Source organism: Drosophila ficusphila, unplaced genomic scaffold (assembly GCF_018152265.1).
Source record: "Drosophila ficusphila isolate 14025-0441.05 unplaced genomic scaffold, ASM1815226v1 contig_414, whole genome shotgun sequence".
NCBI lineage: Eukaryota > Metazoa > Arthropoda > Insecta > Diptera > Drosophilidae > Drosophila > Drosophila ficusphila.
The window spans coordinates 1,119,673-1,139,057 of NW_025064328.1; the positions used below are offsets into that span (position 1 = coordinate 1,119,673).

Consider the following 19,385-nt stretch of genomic DNA (forward strand, 5'->3'; position numbering starts at 1 on the left):
TGTTTTTCATTGTAAAAACAAAACAACGAACCAGTTCAAAAGCAGTCGCCGGTGAGTTATCTTCCCTAATGATTCAGCTTTAATAAACCGATTGTAAACGAATGAAAAAGGTAAACAAATCAAGATAAGAAAGAAACTGGAGAGAGACTCGATCGATTTCTCCGATCGCAAACTTATTAATGAACTCAAATTAGCATCTACTTTATCGTCTGGTGCAAACATTTGGTAAATATGCAAGCCCAATGCTGAGAGAGCCTTAGTCCAAAGTCAAACGCGTGTCGATATGAAACTATTCGGATTTCTACTGTGTTTTGTGGCTGTGATCAGTTTTCGGGCAAGTGCAGTTCCGCCGGAGCAGGATCAAATACGCACAGCTTTACCCTGGCTATATCTTTTGGCATATCAGGGAGCCCTTTCACAAGTTCCCATCGCGAGACCACAAGATGAGGCATCCATGAAGCTGACCCAATCTGATGAGATGGCCAACAGCAACTTGGTACGGGAGCAGTTTCTCCAAGGAATTCTTCAGGGCTTACAGCAACCTGGAACTCAATCAAGTGCTCCCACAATTTCACCCGCTTTGCTGGCAGACATTATTGCACAAGCTACTACTACAACAAAAAAGCCGACTGTAGAAAAGGATATCAACTGTAACGAACTGCTTTTGTGTCTTCGCTCGCTACGAGAACGTGCGGCTAGCTCAGAAGAGTTTGTGTGTTCGTCCCACCAAACTCCTTCAGGAATTTGGCGATGTCCTCTTCCGAAAACTGTTCTGGTGTTTCTACCACTGCCACCGACAGTCTCTCTTCCAGCATTCCTAGTCTGCGCTTCCTTGCTGGTATCGCCACCTCGAGTCCTGCGCACTTTACCTCCGCTCCTATTTTTGTGAGGAAATCCCAGCCCAATACTAGGGCGTCTATCACTCTTGGGAGGATCAGTAACTGCATCACCACATTTCTCGTCCCGAGACCAACCACTATCTCCAGCTGTGATTGGATGCTCCCGCATCTTCCGTCTGCCATGCGCACCTGCCTTCTCGTTGGTACGACCTTCCCGGCGGCCTGCAGCCTGTCCGCCAACTCTTCGCTTATAAAGCTTGCCGTGGCGCCAGTGTCCACCGTGGCCTTCACTTTTTGTTTGTTTATGAGCACTGTGGCGGACAGCTGCATCTCTTCCGCCTTCAGGTCGCCCATTAATTTCGAGAGGCAGCACCTTGCGATCCCTGGCCGCCCCTCGGTGGCTGAGGTCGCTTGGCGTTTCCCGCTCGCGCGCAGCATTCGCCGTTCGTGACGCCTATTTTCCCGCATCTCCAACAGAACGCTATTCTTCGGTTGCGGCATTCCTTCGCCCAGTGGTCCTGGCTTCCGCATCTCCGACATGCCTGGGATGGATTGTTCACATATCCGGGCCGTGCGTTACGCTGTTCTGGCTCCTCCTGACAGCGCCTGCACGTTACTGCTGGTTCCCTTCTCATGGCCGGCACATGGTATCGGGCTTTCGGGATGTTCTCCTGCTCGAACCGCTCCCTCTGCTGGTCAAGCTCCTCAAACTCGTCCGCTAATGCCATCAGGGTGTCTAGGTTCTGGCACCTGTACGGGCGTATAAACAGCCGTAATGCTGGGGTGCTATTCTCTTTAACCCGCTCCAGGATCTCGTCCTTGTTCATACCCAGGGGTCGCATCAGTGTCTGCATGTCTACCATGTAGTCTTTGAAGCTTTCACCGTAGTTCTGCTTCCTCTGCCTGACCTGATCTGCGAGTTTGTTCATGAAACCCCTGGGCAAGAAGAACTCCTGGAAGCTCTGGCTGAATCCGCCCCAGGTCTCCCAGAACCTGTTGTTCGCGATGAACCATTTTAACGCTCTGCCCTGAAGGAGCTCCGGCATCGCCCTCGGAATTTGATTGATGTCCAGCCCGTACGTCATGGCCGACCACTCCACTTGTTCGAGGAATTCTAGTGGCTTCTCATTCCCGTCATAACGGAAACTCCACTCCCTCACTTGTTTCGCGATTTTTGCATAATCCTGTCCGGATTTGCCGTTCTCCGCTCGTTGTTCGCGGGTGTCGCTCTTCCTCTCCCTGCTGTTCTCCCGTCGGTCGCGGCTGCTGCTCCTGCCGGCGTTCTGCATGCTGCTCACGTCCAGGCTGCGCACCAGGCCCTCGGCTCCGGTGACTTTCAGGCCGACCGACGGGTATTTGGCGTAATCCCTTTCCAGGGCCGCCAGAATTGCCAGCGCTTCATGGTCATGTTCGGAGTGGTCGATGAATTCGGCCAGTGTCCGCCTCATTTCATCTACAAGGCCCTCTAGCTCGATGCCTAGGGCGCTTGCGATCGCCGGGAAATCGTCCTTTTTAAGGTTGTACAACCAGGACTTCCCCATTCTAAATCTATTTTCTGGTTACTTTGGTCTGAGTATTACGCTTGGGCGCCAGATGTAACGAACTGCTTTTGTGTCTTCGCTCGCTACGAGAACGTGCGGCTAGCTCAGAAGAGTTTGTGTGTTCGTCCCACCAAATTTATTGATGCGTAACCCCGAGACCAAAGAATAACACAGAGTTAGGTTAGATTTAAGAATACTTGTTGGGTTTATTGTACGTAGATTTGTAGCTCGATGTTTGATTTGTGGTTCTGCTGTCTGATGACTCGATCTCCCTCGTTGACGCCGGTAATGGCTCCCGCGTCGACTCTACGGCGGCACGCCTGTCGTGCGTCCTCTGCCTTGCCGAGTCTTTCGGGCACCGGTCGCGTACTAGGCACGCTACGAGCCTCTCACAACCTTGGAGGATGTTAGGCAGAACCTCCCTAGCGGGGCTAAGCAGTGATGCCTGCAGTCACCACTCTTCGCTCCACCCCGGAGTTCGATCGGGACTTCGTCGGCCTGGCCCTCAGCAGGTTCTCAATCTCTCATGAGCAACCGACGCCGGGTACCTTTCGCACAACTCCGCTGGATCTTCGTCGGCCTGGCCCTCAGCAGGTCCTCAATCTTTCATGGGGTACCGACGCTGGGTACCTTTCGCACAACATCCACTGCCAAGACTCCACCAACTTCGTCGATTTCGAGACTCGTAGACGCACCCTACAACTTACCTTGCACCCTCGGGATCTCAGCTTGGCAGTCTCAGCTTATGTAGACGTGACCGTCGTTGGGCTTCTTGACTCGGCGATCTTGATTCCGGATTATTTGGCACTTGGTGTTTTACTTGGGGTTTCACTCGCGTTGGTACGGTCTCGCTGCACGACTTCACTTGACTGTCCAGCTTCCTGCACGCGTCCTCCTTTTATATGCCACCCGGGTCCCGTTATTTCCCTCCCTCGGTGGCGTGATCGGGTCCAAAGTGCAGGACAAGTGGCGTGATCGGGTCCAAAGGGCAGCACAAGTCCCGTGAGTTCACGGTCTCTCCTCTTTGTGCTGGTCCAAAGTCCGCCAACTTCACCGTTATAACGGGTACAAAGTCCAGAACTTCACCGTTATAACGGGTACAAAGTCCAGACTGGTACCGTTAGTTCACGGTCTCTCCTCTTTGCGCGGGTCCGAAGTCCGCAGACTCACCGTTATTGGGTCCAAAGTCTGCAGACTCACCGCAGCATTGAGTCCAAAGTCCTTCGCACCGTTATTTCCCTTTTTCCTCTGCATGCCGCGCATCCCGCTGTTGCTATTCGGCTCTCCTGCACTCAAACTTGTAAGGCGTTTTTACAAACCCTTACACAACGGACCAGATAACGATGAAGATGTCGACTACATAGACTTTAAGAATGGGTCTCGGATCAAGTATGATTTGGATGAGGTAGAGCAGCCGGTAAACAAAATTCTCCAGCGAACAACAAGGCGTTCAATGGCGTCTCGACCACAAAGCTCTAACAACGTTATCTACTATAGAACGCCTGTAAGATATGTTTACTATAGACCTCCTTTATACTACTACCGAGGCGGCTAACTAAATTTTACAAATCATTGGAGATCAATAAAGATAAATTATGTATAAGAAAAAATGAGTAGTAAATTAGCGATTTCTTTAAATATAGGCCCGTTGAGTAAACCTTAAGTATTATGACAGGTCATCAGTCTATTTAGATATGCAAAATAAACTTTCTGTTCACTTTTGTGATTTCACTAGCCAAATCAATAAAAATTCAAATTACCGATGCCGATCTTCACCAAGCCCAGTTTAAAATAGATTTAAGGCCCGTGATCCAGTCAAGTCTTTTGTGGGTCTCAGACCCAATCCAATTTATGACACCCCACGAACTGTATAAAACTCCTCGTACTGTGGAGCTGTCACTTTAGTTCTGAACAAACCGAAGCACCGTTGAATCTCTCTCCGAAATGCTGATCAAAACCGTAGGATTGGTCCTTCTGCTGACTGCACAGGCCTGGAGTCAGTCCATAAGCTTTCCTGTTTACACTGTGGATAGTATTTTATCTGCCTTGACTGGAGGAGGAGGAGGAGGAGGCGGTGGAGGCGGTGGAGGAGGTGGCGGCGGCGGTGGCAGTGGCGGTGGAGGAGGCGGTGGAAATAACAACAACAACAACAATCTTGATGCCTACGAAGCTTACCTAAATAACTATTACAGCAGCCAATGGCAGCAGTACTATCAAGCCCAGGCCGCTTACAATCAGTACTTGTTTAGTCTGGCAGCTGCCAACGCAGCAGCCAACGCGAACAACGGGCAGGGGCCAAATCCAGCAGTGCAGACAACCACTGCAGCTCCCACGACGACAACTACTGCTGCAACTACTACTACCACTGCAGCTACCACGACAACAACTGATGCAACAACTTCTTCGACTACAACCACGACTACAGAGGCTACCTCCACTGCCGTTCCCACATCTACGGGACCCGTCACAACGTCGACGGCAGTTGCCGAAGATCCGACCACAACGACAACAACAACAACTACAACAACGACGACAACGGAAGCTCCGACAACTACAACAACCACGACAACGGAAGCTCCGACAACTTCCACTGCTGTGGCACCTGCGAATACCGACACCACCGTTAATGCCGTGGGGCGGTACCGCACCACTCCTCTGCCGTACCACTATGTGCCGAGCTCACTGATCAGCCCCTACGAACTGCACCGCATCAACTCGAACCCCATTTACGTACGTGGTGCAGCAGAGGCATCGTCTTCAGCCCATTCCCTGCCGGTATACATTCCTTATAATAATATATACCGCAGGGTGCAGCCTGCTCCTTACTTTGGGTACGACGCTAAAAAGTAGAAGACCGGTGGCTCAAAACAACTTTGGTGTATCTTACATGCCCGACATTTAATTTATTCAATAAAATCTAAACAAAGAACTAATGGGTTTTCTTTCATCAGTTTATTGATTTCAGAACGAATAAGGGGTGAAGACTAAATGGCAAAGTTAAGAATTGTTCCTTCTTTTAGGCACTAAATTTGAAGACAACTATAAAGGTTACAATTTATGCAGTTAGGTCTAGGCAATCTTTTGTTCGTATATTGTGTCATTTCAATTTAACGACTTTGTTGATCCGTATAAAACACCAGGTGTATACCTGCTACCACTTCAGTTCTAGGCTTACTCGAGTGCCGGTTAATCTCAGCTCGGGATGATTCTAAAAACGGTTAGCTTGTTGCTCCTACTAGCCAGTCAGGCTTGGGGGCAATCTATCAAAATAAGGATACCTGTATGGGATGCTTCCACATTGTTCACGCGGCTCACTGGAATCGGAATCAACTCAGGAAGTAATAACAACCAAAATTTATCGAATAACAATCAGCAGGATAACAACCAGCAGAACACCAATCAGCAAAATACAGAATACAGCGATTATTTGAACGACTATTATAATAATTATTATGCGAACGCATACCAAAACTCAGCTGCTTATGACCCTTATGGACTCGGATATTACAGTCTCTACGGCCCGTATGACCTTAATGCCTTTCAAGCTCCAACTGCGCCCCCACAAACACAGCCATCAACCCCAGCAACAACTACGACTACAACTACTACAACAACAACTCAGGATCTAATAACATCTACAGCGTCTTCAATAACCGATCCGACAACAACTTCCACATCGACGACGCCAGATCCAACAACTGCATCCTCTACCACATCTACTGAAAGTTCAATAACCGATTCAATAACTGATTCAATCACTACAACCACAACAACTACAACAACTGCAAGCCCTGCAACTGATTCCACCACCGCAACAACTACAACTACAACTACAAGCTCAACAACTGAAACCCCAACAACTTCGACTGCGATTCCCACATCCTCAACAACTGATTCAACGACATCTTCCACTACAAGCACAACGACTACAACAACTGAAAGCCCTGCAACTGCTTCCACCACCGCAACAAGTACAACTACAAGCTCAACAACTGAAACCCCAACAACTTCAACTGCGATTCCCACATCTTCAACAACTGATTCAACGACATCTTCCACTACAAGCACAACGACTACAACAACTGAAAACCCTGCAACTGCTTCCACCACCGCAACAAGTACAACTACAAGCTCAACAACTGAAAGCCCAACAACTTCGACTGCGATTCCCACATCTTCAACCACTGATTCAACGACATCTTCCACTACAAGCACAACGTCTAAAACAACTGAAAGCCCTGCAACTGCTTCCACCACCGCAACAACTACAACTACGAGCTCAACAACTGAAACCCCAACAACTTCAACTGCGATTCCCACATCTTCAACAACTGATTCAACGACATCTTCCACTACAAGCACAACGACTACAACAACTGAAAACCCTGCAACTGCTTCCACCACCGCAACAAGTACAACTACAAGCTCAACAACTGAAACCCCAACAACTTCAACTGCGATTCCCACATCTTCAACAACTGATTCAACGACATCTTCCACTACAAGCACAACGACTACAACAACTGAAAACCCTGCAACTGATTCCACCACCGCAACAAGTACAACTACAAGCTCAACAACTGAAACCCCAACAACTTCAACTTCGATTCCCACATCTTCAACAACTGATTCAACGACATCTTCCACCACAAGCACAACGACTACAACAACTGCAACTGCTTCCACCACCGCAACAACTACAACTACAACTACAAGCTCAACAACTGAAACCCCAACAACTTCGACTGCGATTCCCACATCTTCAACCACTGATTCAACGACATCTTCCACTACAAGCACAACGACTACAACAACTGAAAGCCCTGCAACTGCTTCCACCACCGCAACAAGTACAACTACAAGCTCAACAACTGAAACCCCAACAACTTCAACTGCGATTCCCACATCTTCAACAACTGATTCAACGACATCTTCCACTACAAGCACAACGACTACAACAACTGAAAGCCCTGCAACTGCTTCCACCACCGCAACAAGTACAACTACAAGCTCAACAACTGAAACCCCAACAACTTCAACTGCGATTCCCACATCTTCAACCACTGATTCAACGACATCTTCCACTACAAGCACAACGACTACAACAACTGAAAACCCTGCAACTGAGTCCACCACCGCAATAACTACATCTACAATCACAAGCTCAACAGCTGAAACGCCAACAACTTCAACTGCGATTCCCACATCTTCAACCACTGATTCAACGACATCTTCCACTACAAGCACAACGACTACAACAACTGAAAACCCTGCAACTGATTCCACCACCGCAACAAGTACAACTACAAGCTCAACAACTGAAACCCCAACAACTTCAACTGCGATTCCCACATCTTCAACAACTGATTCAACGACATCTTCCACTACAAGCACAACGACTACAACAACTGAAAGCCCTGCAACTGCTTCCACCACCGCAACAAGTACAACTACAAGCTCAACAACTGAAACCCCAACAACTTCAACTGCGATTCCCACATCTTCAACAACTGATTCAACGACATCTTCCACTACAAGCACAACGACTACAACAACTGAAAACCCTGCAACTGAGTCCACCACCGCAATAACTACATCTACAATCACAAGCTCAACAACTGAAACCCCAACAACTTCAACTGCGATTCCCACATCTTCAACAACTGATTCAACGACATCTTCCACTACAAGCACAACGACTACAACAACTGAAAACCCTGCAACTGCTTCCACCACCGCAACAAGTACAACTACAAGCTCAACAACTGAAACCCCAACAACTTCAACTGCGATTCCCACATCCTCAACAACTGATTCAACGACATCTTCCACTACAAGCACAACGACTACAACAACTGAAAGCCCTGCAACTGATTCCACCACCGCAACAAGTACAACTACAGGCTCAACAACTGAAACCCCAACAACTTCAACTGCGATTCCCACATCCTCAACAACTGATTCAACGACATCTTCCACTACAAGCTCTACAACCGACTCTACGACAACAACCAGCTCAGCAACTGAAAGCCCAACTACTTCGACAGCAATTCCTACATCCACCGCGGCAGATTCCACGACTTCTACAAGCCGGACAACGTCAACTGCAATACCCACATCCACCGAATCCTCTTCAGCTTCCACAGGTACCACTTCTGAGGATTCGGATTGCGAACTTTTTCCCGAACTACCAACGTGTCAAACAAGCTCCATAACGGAATCCACGACTACAACAACTGCAAGCCCTGCAACGGACTCCACCACAACAACAACTATAACTGAGGGCCAAACTACTTCAACAGCGATTCCTACATCTACAGCGGCGGATTCCACGACTTCTAAAAGCGAGGAAACATCAACTGCAATTTCCACTTCCACAGAATCCTCAACAACTTCCACAGCTACCACTTCTGAAGATACAGATTGCGAACTTTTTCCCCAATTACCAAAGTGTCAATTATTTAAGTCAGTGAGCTTTGAAAAAAGTGAATCTGGAATGTCTGACATTACAGCATCTGGAACTGTTTATAGGCCGGAGCAACAGCTGGCAATAACGTCGATGCCTCAATCTGTAACTTCTTTGTGCTTCTTTTATCCAAGGTTGTGCCAAAAACCGGAGGAAGCCCAATTTGTACGACTTGCTGATGGAAAAGGAAAACCCTTGTTGTTGATTTCTCCAGTCGAAGGACGATCTGCTCATCCTCAAGAGCAGCCTTCGTTATGCCGAGCTATGAGGAGAATGATTGGAAAACATCACAAATCATTACAGTAGGCTCTGTATGGTAATCAAATATATTATTTTGTTTTGCCAATTTTGTAAGCTACATAAAAGAATTTGAAAAAATTTTAGTTTTCAGAGTGTTTTTAAATTATGTGTAAGTCCAAAATTAAAAAATTTGAAATGGGTAAATGGTGGTGTAGCGAACAGAATAACAACAATTAGCAATTAACTTTTTTTTTTTAGAACACAATAAAAATAATAAATATCAGCCCCAAGCGTTAAATAACTCGGGCTTATTCATTAAAAAAAAAAAACTATTTCTTGACAAAGAAAGTAGCTTGGCTCAGCACAAAGTCTTTGAAAGAACGCCATACATTGTTGTTTTGTTCAGTGACAAAAAAACACAAAGTTAGTTTAACAATTGTATTAACTACAAAGCTTTTGGGTCGTCTTTGGCTTAAGGGCTTCATCAGTGGAGTTATTATCTTCGGATCAGTCTATAAAAGCGATTTTTGGCTTGGGTTAAGGCTTAGTATACGTCTAGGCACTAAGTTGACAAATTCGATACGGGGCGATGTTTTCGTTGCACACGTTTTTTCTTTTATCGATCACAACCCAAGTATGGTGTTACAGTCCAGAGGGATCTCTCAGATTGAACGGGCCACTCTGGGACGTGGGTGATCTTTACTCGCGCTTATCAAATGCCTTTGGATCAGCTAGCACAACACAATCACCACAGCCAGCGCAGGACAATCAGAATGGAGCTGCTTCTTGGGATGCCTATTACAATGTACTATTGCAGGAATACAACAAAAAGAAGCAGGGATTATACTCTGGAAGCGATATTATACCTGTTGATCCTGTGCCTGTACCAGTACCAGGACCCCGACCTCGGCCTCCGCGCCCTCTACGACCTCTTCGTCCTCTTAGGCCACAGATTCCGAACCGACCGAGACCAAGGCCAACTCGAAGGCCCAGAAGAACCACTACAACCAGGCGGCCGACAACAACCACCACGACCAGTTCTTCAACAACCAGTATTCCTTTAACGACTGAGGCAGCAAGCAGCACTTCCACAGCTTCTTTAACCAATTCAACAACCGGAACTGCTGCTCCAACGGGAGCTTCTTCTACAACGGGAGGATCTTCCACAACAGGAGGATCTTCTACAACGGGAGGATCTTCCACAACAGGATCCTTCACAACAGGTTCTTCCACATCGGGAGGATCATCAACTACAGGATCGGCAGTTTCATCTTATCGCCTCCGCGCCACAAAATTGAACCCGCAATTTACAACAGCCAATCCGCTTTATTCGTTTCATAACCAACTCCAGAGTAGTCACCTTACAACTCCAACTGTTCTTAGTTTAGAGGAACATCCTTCATCTTCTGGTATCCTTCATCCTGAGCTGCAATTAACGGTGCAATCAGCGCCCCAGTCAATGACAAATTTATGCCATAACTATCCACGCTTATGTGCTCATCCCGAAGAAGCTCAGTATGTACGACTCACCGATGGATTTGGCAAGCCCATGCTGTTAATATCACCTGGAGGCGTAGTAATGCCTCAACCGCTACAGACAACTAATGTTCGTCCGTTAAAGTCTAAACCAAAACCATTAAGCTTGCGGCTACCCCAACAAACGAAACCCTCTAGAAGTAAATATATTTACCGGGTAGTGAAAAAAAGAATTAATCAAGGACATTAAATTATTTATGTTTACTACAATAAATACGGAAAACACTGTACAATAATAGATATTAATAATATTCTTTATATTCTAATGGGTTTGGTTAAGAATCTACGATAAAAAACACTAGATTTAGTTTTTAATAAACAGCAACTAACTCATTCGCTGTGTATTATGACTGTATTTCAATAAAGTTTTACAAAAACAGTCCATTTGATAAAAAGTAAATTGTTTTTTTATGACTGCTATTTGGTTTGCTTGGAGTTGCGCTAGTATCATTGCCCCGAAGCATAAGAAACCTATTCTTGATCAAATCTGGTTTTAAATAGCTATTCAAAATAAAAGCTGATGATAATCCATGATAGAAAACAAAATCACTTGCAGGGTGATTAACCGACAGATTTTATCACGAATGTCTTGTATTCAATAAATTGTCACTTTTGGAGAGATATCAATCCCCATCGCGGGTAGCACCACGAAAATGATAAAATGCATGAAAATGTCATTAACGTTTTATCAAAAAATTCTGGGTGTAAGATATTTAACGAAAAAGCGATTTTCTTCAAGGTGCTTGTTATGTTGATCTTGGCTTTTATTTCGATCAGTAATTAATAATCCACTTTTATGGAACAGCATCGAATATATAAAGGCGTTAATGAACGTTCCGCACCAGTCTGTTCTTTCATTGGAAGAATGAAGCTAGTTAGAATTGCGATTACTTGGGTTTTGCTGGTAGCCGCTGGCCCTAAATGGGTTAGTTCGTTTGGCGGAGGACAAGTACAAGTACGAATACCCGTGTGGGATGTTGGAGGACTTATAAGCCGAGTTACCGGTCTCAAGGGTCCTGGTTATACCAACAAAAAGAAAGTAAAGCCCAATCATGAGGATAATTGGTCGCCCTATGATCCTCCTCCGCTGCCTTATCCTCCACCACCTTACTTTCCATACCCGCCTTATGTAACACCGTGGCCAACTAGACAACCGCCTACCAATCCCACTACGGAGCCTACAACGCAATCACCAACTAAACCAACACGGCCAACAAGACCGACTAGGCCAACGAAGCCAACTAGGCCGACACGGCCGACAAGGCCAACAAGACCAACAAGACCAACAAAGCCGACAAAGCCAACGAAGCCGACGAAGCCAACGAAGCCAACAAAGCCAACGAAGCCAACGAAGCCAACGAAACCAACAAAACCAACGAAGCCTACAAAGCCAACGAAGCCGACAAAACCAACGAAACCCACAAAACCTACGAAGCCTACCAAGCCAACGAAACCAACTGAAGCAACAACGGAGACAACGGAGGTGACCACGGACACTACGGAGACAACAACTACAGAGGTCACAACGGAGACCACACAGACTACAACGGAGGCAACAACAGAAACAACTACAGAAACAACAACAACGGAAGCAACTACCGAAACAACAACAACCGAGGCAACTACAGAAACAACAACAACGGAGGCAACTACCGAATCAACAACAACCGAGGCAACTACTGAAACAACAACAACAACGGAGGCAACAACAGAAACCACTACGGATGCAACAACCGAAACAACAACAACGGAGGCAACTACTGAATCAACAACAACGGAGGCAACTACAGAAACCACTACGGATGCAACAACCGAAACAACAACAACGGAGGCAACTACCGAAACAACAACAACGGAAGCAACTACCGAAACAACAACAACGGAAGCAACAACAGAAACAACAACTACGGATGCAACAACCGAAACAACAACAACGGAGGCAACTACCGAAACAACAACAACGGAAGCAACTACCGAAACAACAACAACGGAAGCAACAACCGAAACTACAACTACGGAGGCAACTACCGAAACGACAACAACGGATGCAACTACCGAAACGACAACAACGGATGCAACTACCGAAACAACAACAACGGAAGCAACAACAGAAAGCACTACGGATGCAACAACAGAAGCAACAACAGTGGAAGCAACAACAGAAAATGACTCTACGGTAGAACCTGAAGACCAAAACGGAAGGAAATCAGTCCACCTCGTAAACAACAAGTTCGGGAAAGGGTCCCAGGCGCAGCAGAAACTGTCGGTTGAAACCGTGCCGCATTCGGCAACATCGCTTTGTTTCTACTATCCCCGCTTGTGTTCGAAGCCAGAAGGTGCTCAGTTTGTGAAATTGTCAGACGAGAAGGGAAAACCTTTGCTTCTAATTTCCCCAGTTGACGGAAAATCACCTCAAGCTCTGAAGCAAAAGAACGTAAAGAATGAACAAAAAGGCTCTAAGCCGAAACAAGTACACGGAAGATCACCTCAAGGTCCGAAGAACAAACAAGGATCTAAGTCGAAACAAGAAGTCGGAAAATCACCCCAAGCTCCGAAGCAAAAAAACGTTAAAGTTGAAAAAAAAGGTTCTAAGCCAAAACAAGTAAATGGAAGATCCCCTCAAGCTCCGAAACAAAAACAAGGATCTAAGTCGAAACAAGTAGCTGGCAAAAGACCCCAAGCTCCGAAGCAAAAAAAAAGAAAAGACTGAAAAAAAAGATTCCAAATCAAAACAAGAAGATCGAAAATCTCCTCAATCTCCGAAACAAAAACAAGTAAAGGTTGAAAAAAAAGGTTCAAAGTCAAAACAAGATAACCGAAAATCACCTCAAGCCTCGAAGCAAAAAGTAAAGGTTGAAAAAAAAGGTTCTAATTCGAAACAAAAAGACGGAAGATCTCCTCAAGCTCCGAAGCAAAACAAAGTAAAGGTCCAAAAACAAGGATCTAAACCGAAACAAGTACCCGGAAGACCAACTCAAGCTCCGAAGCAAAAAAAAGAAAAGGTTGAGAAAAAGGCATCTGGGTCGAAACAAGAAAAAGGAAGATCACCTCAGGCTCCAAAGGAAAGAAAGTAAAGGTTGAAAAAAGGTTCTAAATCGGAGCAATAAAGCCGCGTATTGAAGAAACTGTGCCCAAACCTCTTTCCTGCTATAAGCAAATTTAAAAATATTATAACAAATTATTTAAGATATTGTAAATTTGTTTAATAATACCAATTTTAAAAAACGGTTTATTATTTTGGATTATAAAAACGAGTGGGGGGTTTTCTAATGTAATGAAAAGGTTCTTTAAGCTTAACTCCTATGTATGGTTTGAAAAAACTCCATTAATTTCAAAGCATTGGAAGTTCATTCGCAATTCTTTTGACATGACAAAGATGACAGCACTCCAAGTGAAACTATTCGGGCAAACTGGTTTCAGTTGCCCCACTCCACCTGGCCATCTTTTCGAATCGAGCAGTACAAGTTCAGCTCCCCGTGGAGGTGGTAGGTGAAATTGAAATGAGCTCCGCACAAGCCTTTCGAGTATTCACGTGGCTTGTTTTGTTGGTGTCTTGCGGTCTGGACAGGCGGTGCCGAGCTGCCCCACAAATCCAAGATGAGGCGCTGCAGCAACTCAAGCAGCTGAATTTAGCCCAGGCGAAGCTCATATCGGATAACTCTTCTGCCAAGTGCAGCTTGACCCCGAATCTCTGCGACTGGCAACTGCATCTATACGAGGGTCACGGATTCAGTGTGCCACTTAACCAGGCAGTTGAAAGTGCCACCACCCAAAAACCATCGACGACCGGCCAAGAAATCTTTGAATTGAGCCATCAAAACACTGGCACGCAGCTCTTTATTCTAGCCGAGATTGAGCCAAAGTTCAGACGAAAGTTGAGAAGAAAGAGTAAATTTCGGCGACGAGCCACTGTTAATCACTTGAGTAAACCGAAATTTGTCTTGCTGGTCGTTCAATAAATAAGCAAAATTAATATACACACTTTAATCATTAATATTATCATCTCTCATTAAGCGTAATCAATCAGCGGCAAAGATTTATTTGGGCTGACTCACTTTTCGGGGGCTATCAGTCTGTGATATTTATTCCGCAGCCATAAAAAAATAATTCTCAGCTCATTAACGTCGGCTCGATTCACACTTTACCTGCCGTGAACTGCTTTGCTGTTTTGTGCCGCGAATGGAAGCCGTCCGACCACTTTCAACTTTAACCCGCGACGCCGAGAGTCTGGGGTCGGGTTTAATGCCTATTAAGCTGTCTGCAAGTCATTTGACTAGAAGTGTGCCGAACGGGGCTCTCGCGTTCTCTATTTTATATTTTGTTTATTCAAATATGAATAGATGGTTTTTTAAGTGCCCCAGCCGAGTTATTGTTTCTGATCAGGGGGACTTTTAATTAAGTCATCTTTGTTGACGCACCCTGCCGCATTAAATGGAGACGTTGATGACTGTGAAATGATAATTATGATGATTAATAGGGGCAGAGGTTTGAAATGAAAGTGAAAGCGCAAAAGTTGGGGAATTTAAAAGTCGCCTAGCAATTTCAGTTTTATCAGTTTCCATTTTCCATTTTATTGCAACTAATATTTTGACCATAAACCAGCAACCCAATAAAATCGAATCACATGCCCCACTTACTAGCTATTCGATCAGGACACAAAGTTAACTTCCAGCGGAAATTCAATTCGCAGTTCGACCGGACCCTCTATAAACACAGTGAACCCAGGACCCCAAAAAAAAAACCCCCTGGATTCACACATCATCCGTGGCACGTTCGTCGTCAACATCGTCGGCGATGGTATCGTAAATCGTATTCAAAAATTTTCTAATTTCCGCATACGGGAGAATCTGCCACCAATTTGTCGTAGTTTCAATTTCCTCCTCCATGGCAGCCGCGTTCGCTGGACGTCTCTGGGTTCCCTGGCGCCGTTTATCCTTGCCCTTACCCTTGCTCTTGTTCTTGTTCTTGCCGTTCGTTGTCAAAGGACGATGCGTGCTGATTTCCGGCTGCTTGACTCTCAATGGACCAGGACTTGGTCGCCGGATGGGGTTACTTTCAGGAGCAGCAGCAGCAGCAGGAGGAGCAGCAGGAGCAGCACCAGAAATCGGGGTAGTGACAACTTGGCTCGCTGTCATCTTTGTATCAGTTTCATTAGACGCTTTGGCTCCTGTTGGCGTTTGCTTCCTCTTGGTCTTGGGACGAGGTGGCCGTTGTCTCGTTTCGTCCTTGTTTTTTCTCCTGCCGGACTGGGCCTTTGTGCTCGTGTCACCGGCATTCTCCGCTGTCGGCTGGCTGACAAGCTGCTGCATTCCTGTCGATGCCATATCGATAATTGTCCCACTCGGGGCCATAGTTTTCTTCACACCTGCAGGAGATTCCCCCGCAGCAGCAGCTGCTGTCAACGTGGCGTTTGACGCCGGGACATCTTCGTCCTTTCGGTTTTTATTCTGCCCCGTCACGACGGCTTCTGTTTCAGCTGCATTGTTCTCGTGAAGCTCTGGCAGTGTCAGCTTTACCTTCATCGGCTCCTGCTGCTCCGGCTGCTCCGGCTTTTGCTGCCTCTGGGCCATAACTTCTTCAGCGACTGGTTTACGTTCAGCCTCGCTGGCCAGGGTATTCAATTGCACAATCTTCTTGGTTCCTACCTTCTGCACATGGAACTCGTTCGAGTATAAATTCTCCGGTGCGTGCTGAACCGAGTTCATTTGCAGCTGCATTAATTGCATGTTTATGGCCGGTTCCTCGATTGTTTTGTTCAGCTCGCTGGCCTGTATTTGTCCTGCCATCGGCAGTACCTCAACATCCGCCTCCTGGTCGAGGTTTCTGTAGTGGGACCTCTGGTCGGTGGATCGACGGCTGTGCTGGGAGATCTGGTGCAGCAGGTGGTCCATCGGAGGAGGATCCTGCACCGAGCGACTGCTGATCCCCTGGCGGAAGGCCAAATTCATCCGTGGTTTATTGTAGGCATAGACATCCACATTGAAGACTCCATGGCTGGGAGCACGACGCCAGTGTCTGGCAGGAATGGCTGTGGGGAGAAGAGGCCATCAAAGCATTCACTGTACTTTCACTTCATCACTGTTCACGTGGGGCTTACCTCCGGCCACAAGGGCCCAAGACTGGATTAGCAACAGCAGCACTGGCAGCTTCATTCTGGCTAATACATATTTTAGGCGTTGGCCCCGGCTACGACTAAACCGATTTTGGACCACTCAACCAATTTTATGGCCGTCCGATTTGGGTCAGTCCGCAACTAATTTGCATTGACGATTCATGTTCGGCAATGTTCTAGGAATGTGAAAACACAGTGAACCCCACTGAACTCGTACCCGATTAGAATCAAACATGTTATGGTCATGGAATCTTGTCGAGAAGACGGTTCACTGTCCACGAGAACTGGTTTCCCTGAATCGATTCCGAGCAACGGAACTTTGGCTTTTGCCGAGACACAATGGTTTAGTTTCGGACCCTGTCAATGGCCACTCTGAAAGCCGGGCCATAAAATATTATTGTGTTGCCACCTTGGTCGAGCCTTGGCCAATTTGTGTTTTCGGCTGCTTGGCCAAAAGTAGCGAAAGTTGAAAGTTGTGCTTAGCATTACAATGCTCTGCTAATGGAAAGTAATTGCCAAGAAATTCCATAGAATGCAAAACAAGTCATCATTGATTTTCGAGAATTCTTAACCACTTAATCATTAATGGAAACTAACTTAAAATTCCCAGAAACTTTGATTAAGTCTAAAAAAAATCAGAATTCAGGTGTTCAAAGAGATTTATGTATTTTGTTTAATTAGAGATAAGCCTTAATGTCTTTGTGCATTGTTGCACAACTAATTCCACTCTGCCAAAGGGTTTGAAACAGTGAGAGTTTTATTAATTTCATTATTTATTGACCTGTAAGTACGCTTCCTAAGGCAAATTATAATTAACAAGACAGGAACTTGCTAGTAAAGAATATTAAACAAGTAAACAAAAATAATTATTCATGTATAAAGCACTTTGATGAGCGTCTAATGAGAAATTTTAAATTGCTTCGGGAAATGTGAAAATTTAATTCGAAAAGCCCTTCGGAAAAGAGATTTATCTTAAAGAGCTTGTCACAAACAATTGACCAAGAGTCAGCAAGCAGCAAACAAACAGCGGACAAACAAGCCAACCCGAGAACTGAACGGCTGACAGTTTCCACTCGGAGCACTTAAGATAACTTTGAGGGCGGACTGCCGAGCTGATGATGTCCACCACCAGTGGCAGATTTATGAAAACTGTTGACATTTAGTTCTTCGAACCGTAAACTCTGGGCGGACTCAAGGCAGCGGAATTTACATTCGAACAATGCAGGCCGCTGAAACAGGAGCGCAGTGCCCAGGACATAATGCAAACGGAATCGAAGAAGAGCAAAAACGGGCAGAGAAATGTGAAAAAAACGAGATGACAGGCGGCCAAGAAGGACAATGGCAATTGTGATGGCATGTAAAGGAGAGCCTGGAAGACTGGCATTACTCGAAAAAAATGTGTGAAACCGGAGGAATTCTCCATCCCTAACACATTCCAAAGTAGCTCTCGAGGAAGTTAGAAACATTACTGAAATTAAAGGCCCGATTTTGAATCAATAAAAGTTTTAGTCAGTTTACATTGGATTTTTTTTTAAATAATTGAAAACTATTATTACAAAGGAAACCAAAAACAAGCAATTCTTTGCCATACAAAACCTTTTAACAATTTTTTAAATATTTTAATTTGGGAAATTCTTTGGAATTACATTAAACTTTTTTTTTTCATTGTAGATGTACTACATCTTATTTAACTGAGCTGTGGCCTAAATGTAAATATCCGCTTATTATAGCAGACTGTGGCAATAATGCGATTGAACAGAGTACGGACCTTGTAAAGGGATAAACTCGGAAACAAATTGCATCGATGGGCGAAGTCAGAAAGTGTCAAAAGGAAGAAGACTCAATGCCTCGCTTACAAGAGCTGAAGTGGCATTTTTGATTCTTCATTCGAGCTGAGGGTATGGAGAACACGAAGACATATCCGCTGACGTTGAAATGCCTTGAATTGGACACTCCATGAGGATGCGGATGGGTTTGCGGACCTGGCCTATGCAAATAAAAACAAAAGGAAGGTTGGAAAGTTAAGCGGATAGACAGAGAGAGGGGAAATTAAAAACAGTGCACTAAAAAAAATACGATATAAGTGATAATCGTTTGTCTAACTTTTTTTTTTTTTTTTAACAATCCTTTCAGAGTTTTACATTGTTTTTTTACTATGGAAAATGCCAAGCTTACATAGTACTAAATAATTGCTTATTGGATATACGTATTTTGGATTAATCACTTAAGAGTCTTTTTTGTCAGTGTCTTCAGACAGTAATGGGTAAATTGGAGCTCCTGTCGTCGACGTCTTAATTAAGCAGCTCAAACGGCAACAACAATTAGCCGTGTTGCAACTGAAGCGATGTTGATTGTTATTTTAAAGTGTTCAGGGTGGCTGGAAACGATGGAAAGAAATAAAAAGAAGATGTTGCACGAGGGCCTACCGATGATTAATTCAATCGAAATTGCAGCAGGAAGACTGCAGACAACTTTAAAACTTTTCCAATTCCGCTCCAAGTTGCTGGATTGTTTTCGTTTTCACTTTTCGGTGCTGTTGTGCCGGCAAATGCACACAATTTGCTTTGTCATTAGACGAACACTTTAACCACTCGACTGCTGCCCATTTTATCTCGGCCCATCTCCCCCACTCGTTATCCCTGTCGACTGCT

General features: G+C 45.3%; 7 protein-coding genes across 7 annotated transcripts; 6 read left to right on the top strand and 1 right to left on the bottom strand.

The window, feature by feature from the left end:
• The first annotated feature begins 283 nt into the window (after positions 1–283).
• LOC108095107 lies at positions 284–3,935 on the top strand. Its single transcript, XM_017196045.1, has 2 exons — positions 284–645; positions 3,707–3,935. The coding sequence occupies exons 1-2, from the start codon at positions 284–286 to the stop codon at positions 3,933–3,935; spliced, it is 591 nt and encodes a 196-aa protein (XP_017051534.1).
• A 389-nt stretch (positions 3,936–4,324) lies between these two features.
• LOC108095143 (uncharacterized membrane protein DDB_G0293934) lies at positions 4,325–5,230 on the top strand. Its single transcript, XM_017196080.1, has one exon. The coding sequence runs from the start codon at positions 4,325–4,327 to the stop codon at positions 5,228–5,230; it is 906 nt and encodes a 301-aa protein (XP_017051569.1).
• A 352-nt stretch (positions 5,231–5,582) lies between these two features.
• LOC108095106 (mucin-5AC) lies at positions 5,583–9,152 on the top strand. Its single transcript, XM_043208354.1, has 2 exons — positions 5,583–8,217; positions 8,284–9,152. Exons 1-2 carry the CDS (start codon positions 5,583–5,585, stop codon positions 9,150–9,152), a joined length of 3,504 nt encoding a protein of 1,167 aa, XP_043064289.1.
• A 523-nt stretch (positions 9,153–9,675) lies between these two features.
• LOC108095105 (serine proteinase stubble) lies at positions 9,676–10,812 on the top strand. The gene has a single exon (XM_017196042.1). The coding sequence runs from the start codon at positions 9,676–9,678 to the stop codon at positions 10,810–10,812; it is 1,137 nt and encodes a 378-aa protein (XP_017051531.1).
• Positions 10,813–11,487: 675 nt separating this feature from the next.
• Positions 11,488–14,111, top strand: LOC108095104 (extensin). The gene is made up of 3 exons (XM_043208355.1): positions 11,488–12,141; positions 12,643–13,056; positions 14,043–14,111. Exons 1-3 carry the CDS (start codon positions 11,488–11,490, stop codon positions 14,109–14,111), a joined length of 1,137 nt encoding a protein of 378 aa, XP_043064290.1.
• On the top strand, positions 14,104–14,581 carry LOC108095146. Its single transcript, XM_017196082.1, has one exon. The coding sequence runs from the start codon at positions 14,123–14,125 to the stop codon at positions 14,579–14,581; it is 459 nt and encodes a 152-aa protein (XP_017051571.1). The 5' UTR covers positions 14,104–14,122.
• Positions 14,582–15,373: 792 nt separating this feature from the next.
• Positions 15,374–16,802, bottom strand: LOC108095141 (mediator of RNA polymerase II transcription subunit 15). Its single transcript, XM_017196078.1, has 2 exons — positions 16,720–16,802; positions 15,374–16,650 (listed from the first exon to the last, which is right to left on the bottom strand). The coding sequence occupies exons 1-2, from the start codon at positions 16,772–16,774 to the stop codon at positions 15,374–15,376; spliced, it is 1,332 nt and encodes a 443-aa protein (XP_017051567.1). The 5' UTR covers positions 16,775–16,802.
• Positions 16,803–19,385: the final 2,583 nt, after the last annotated feature.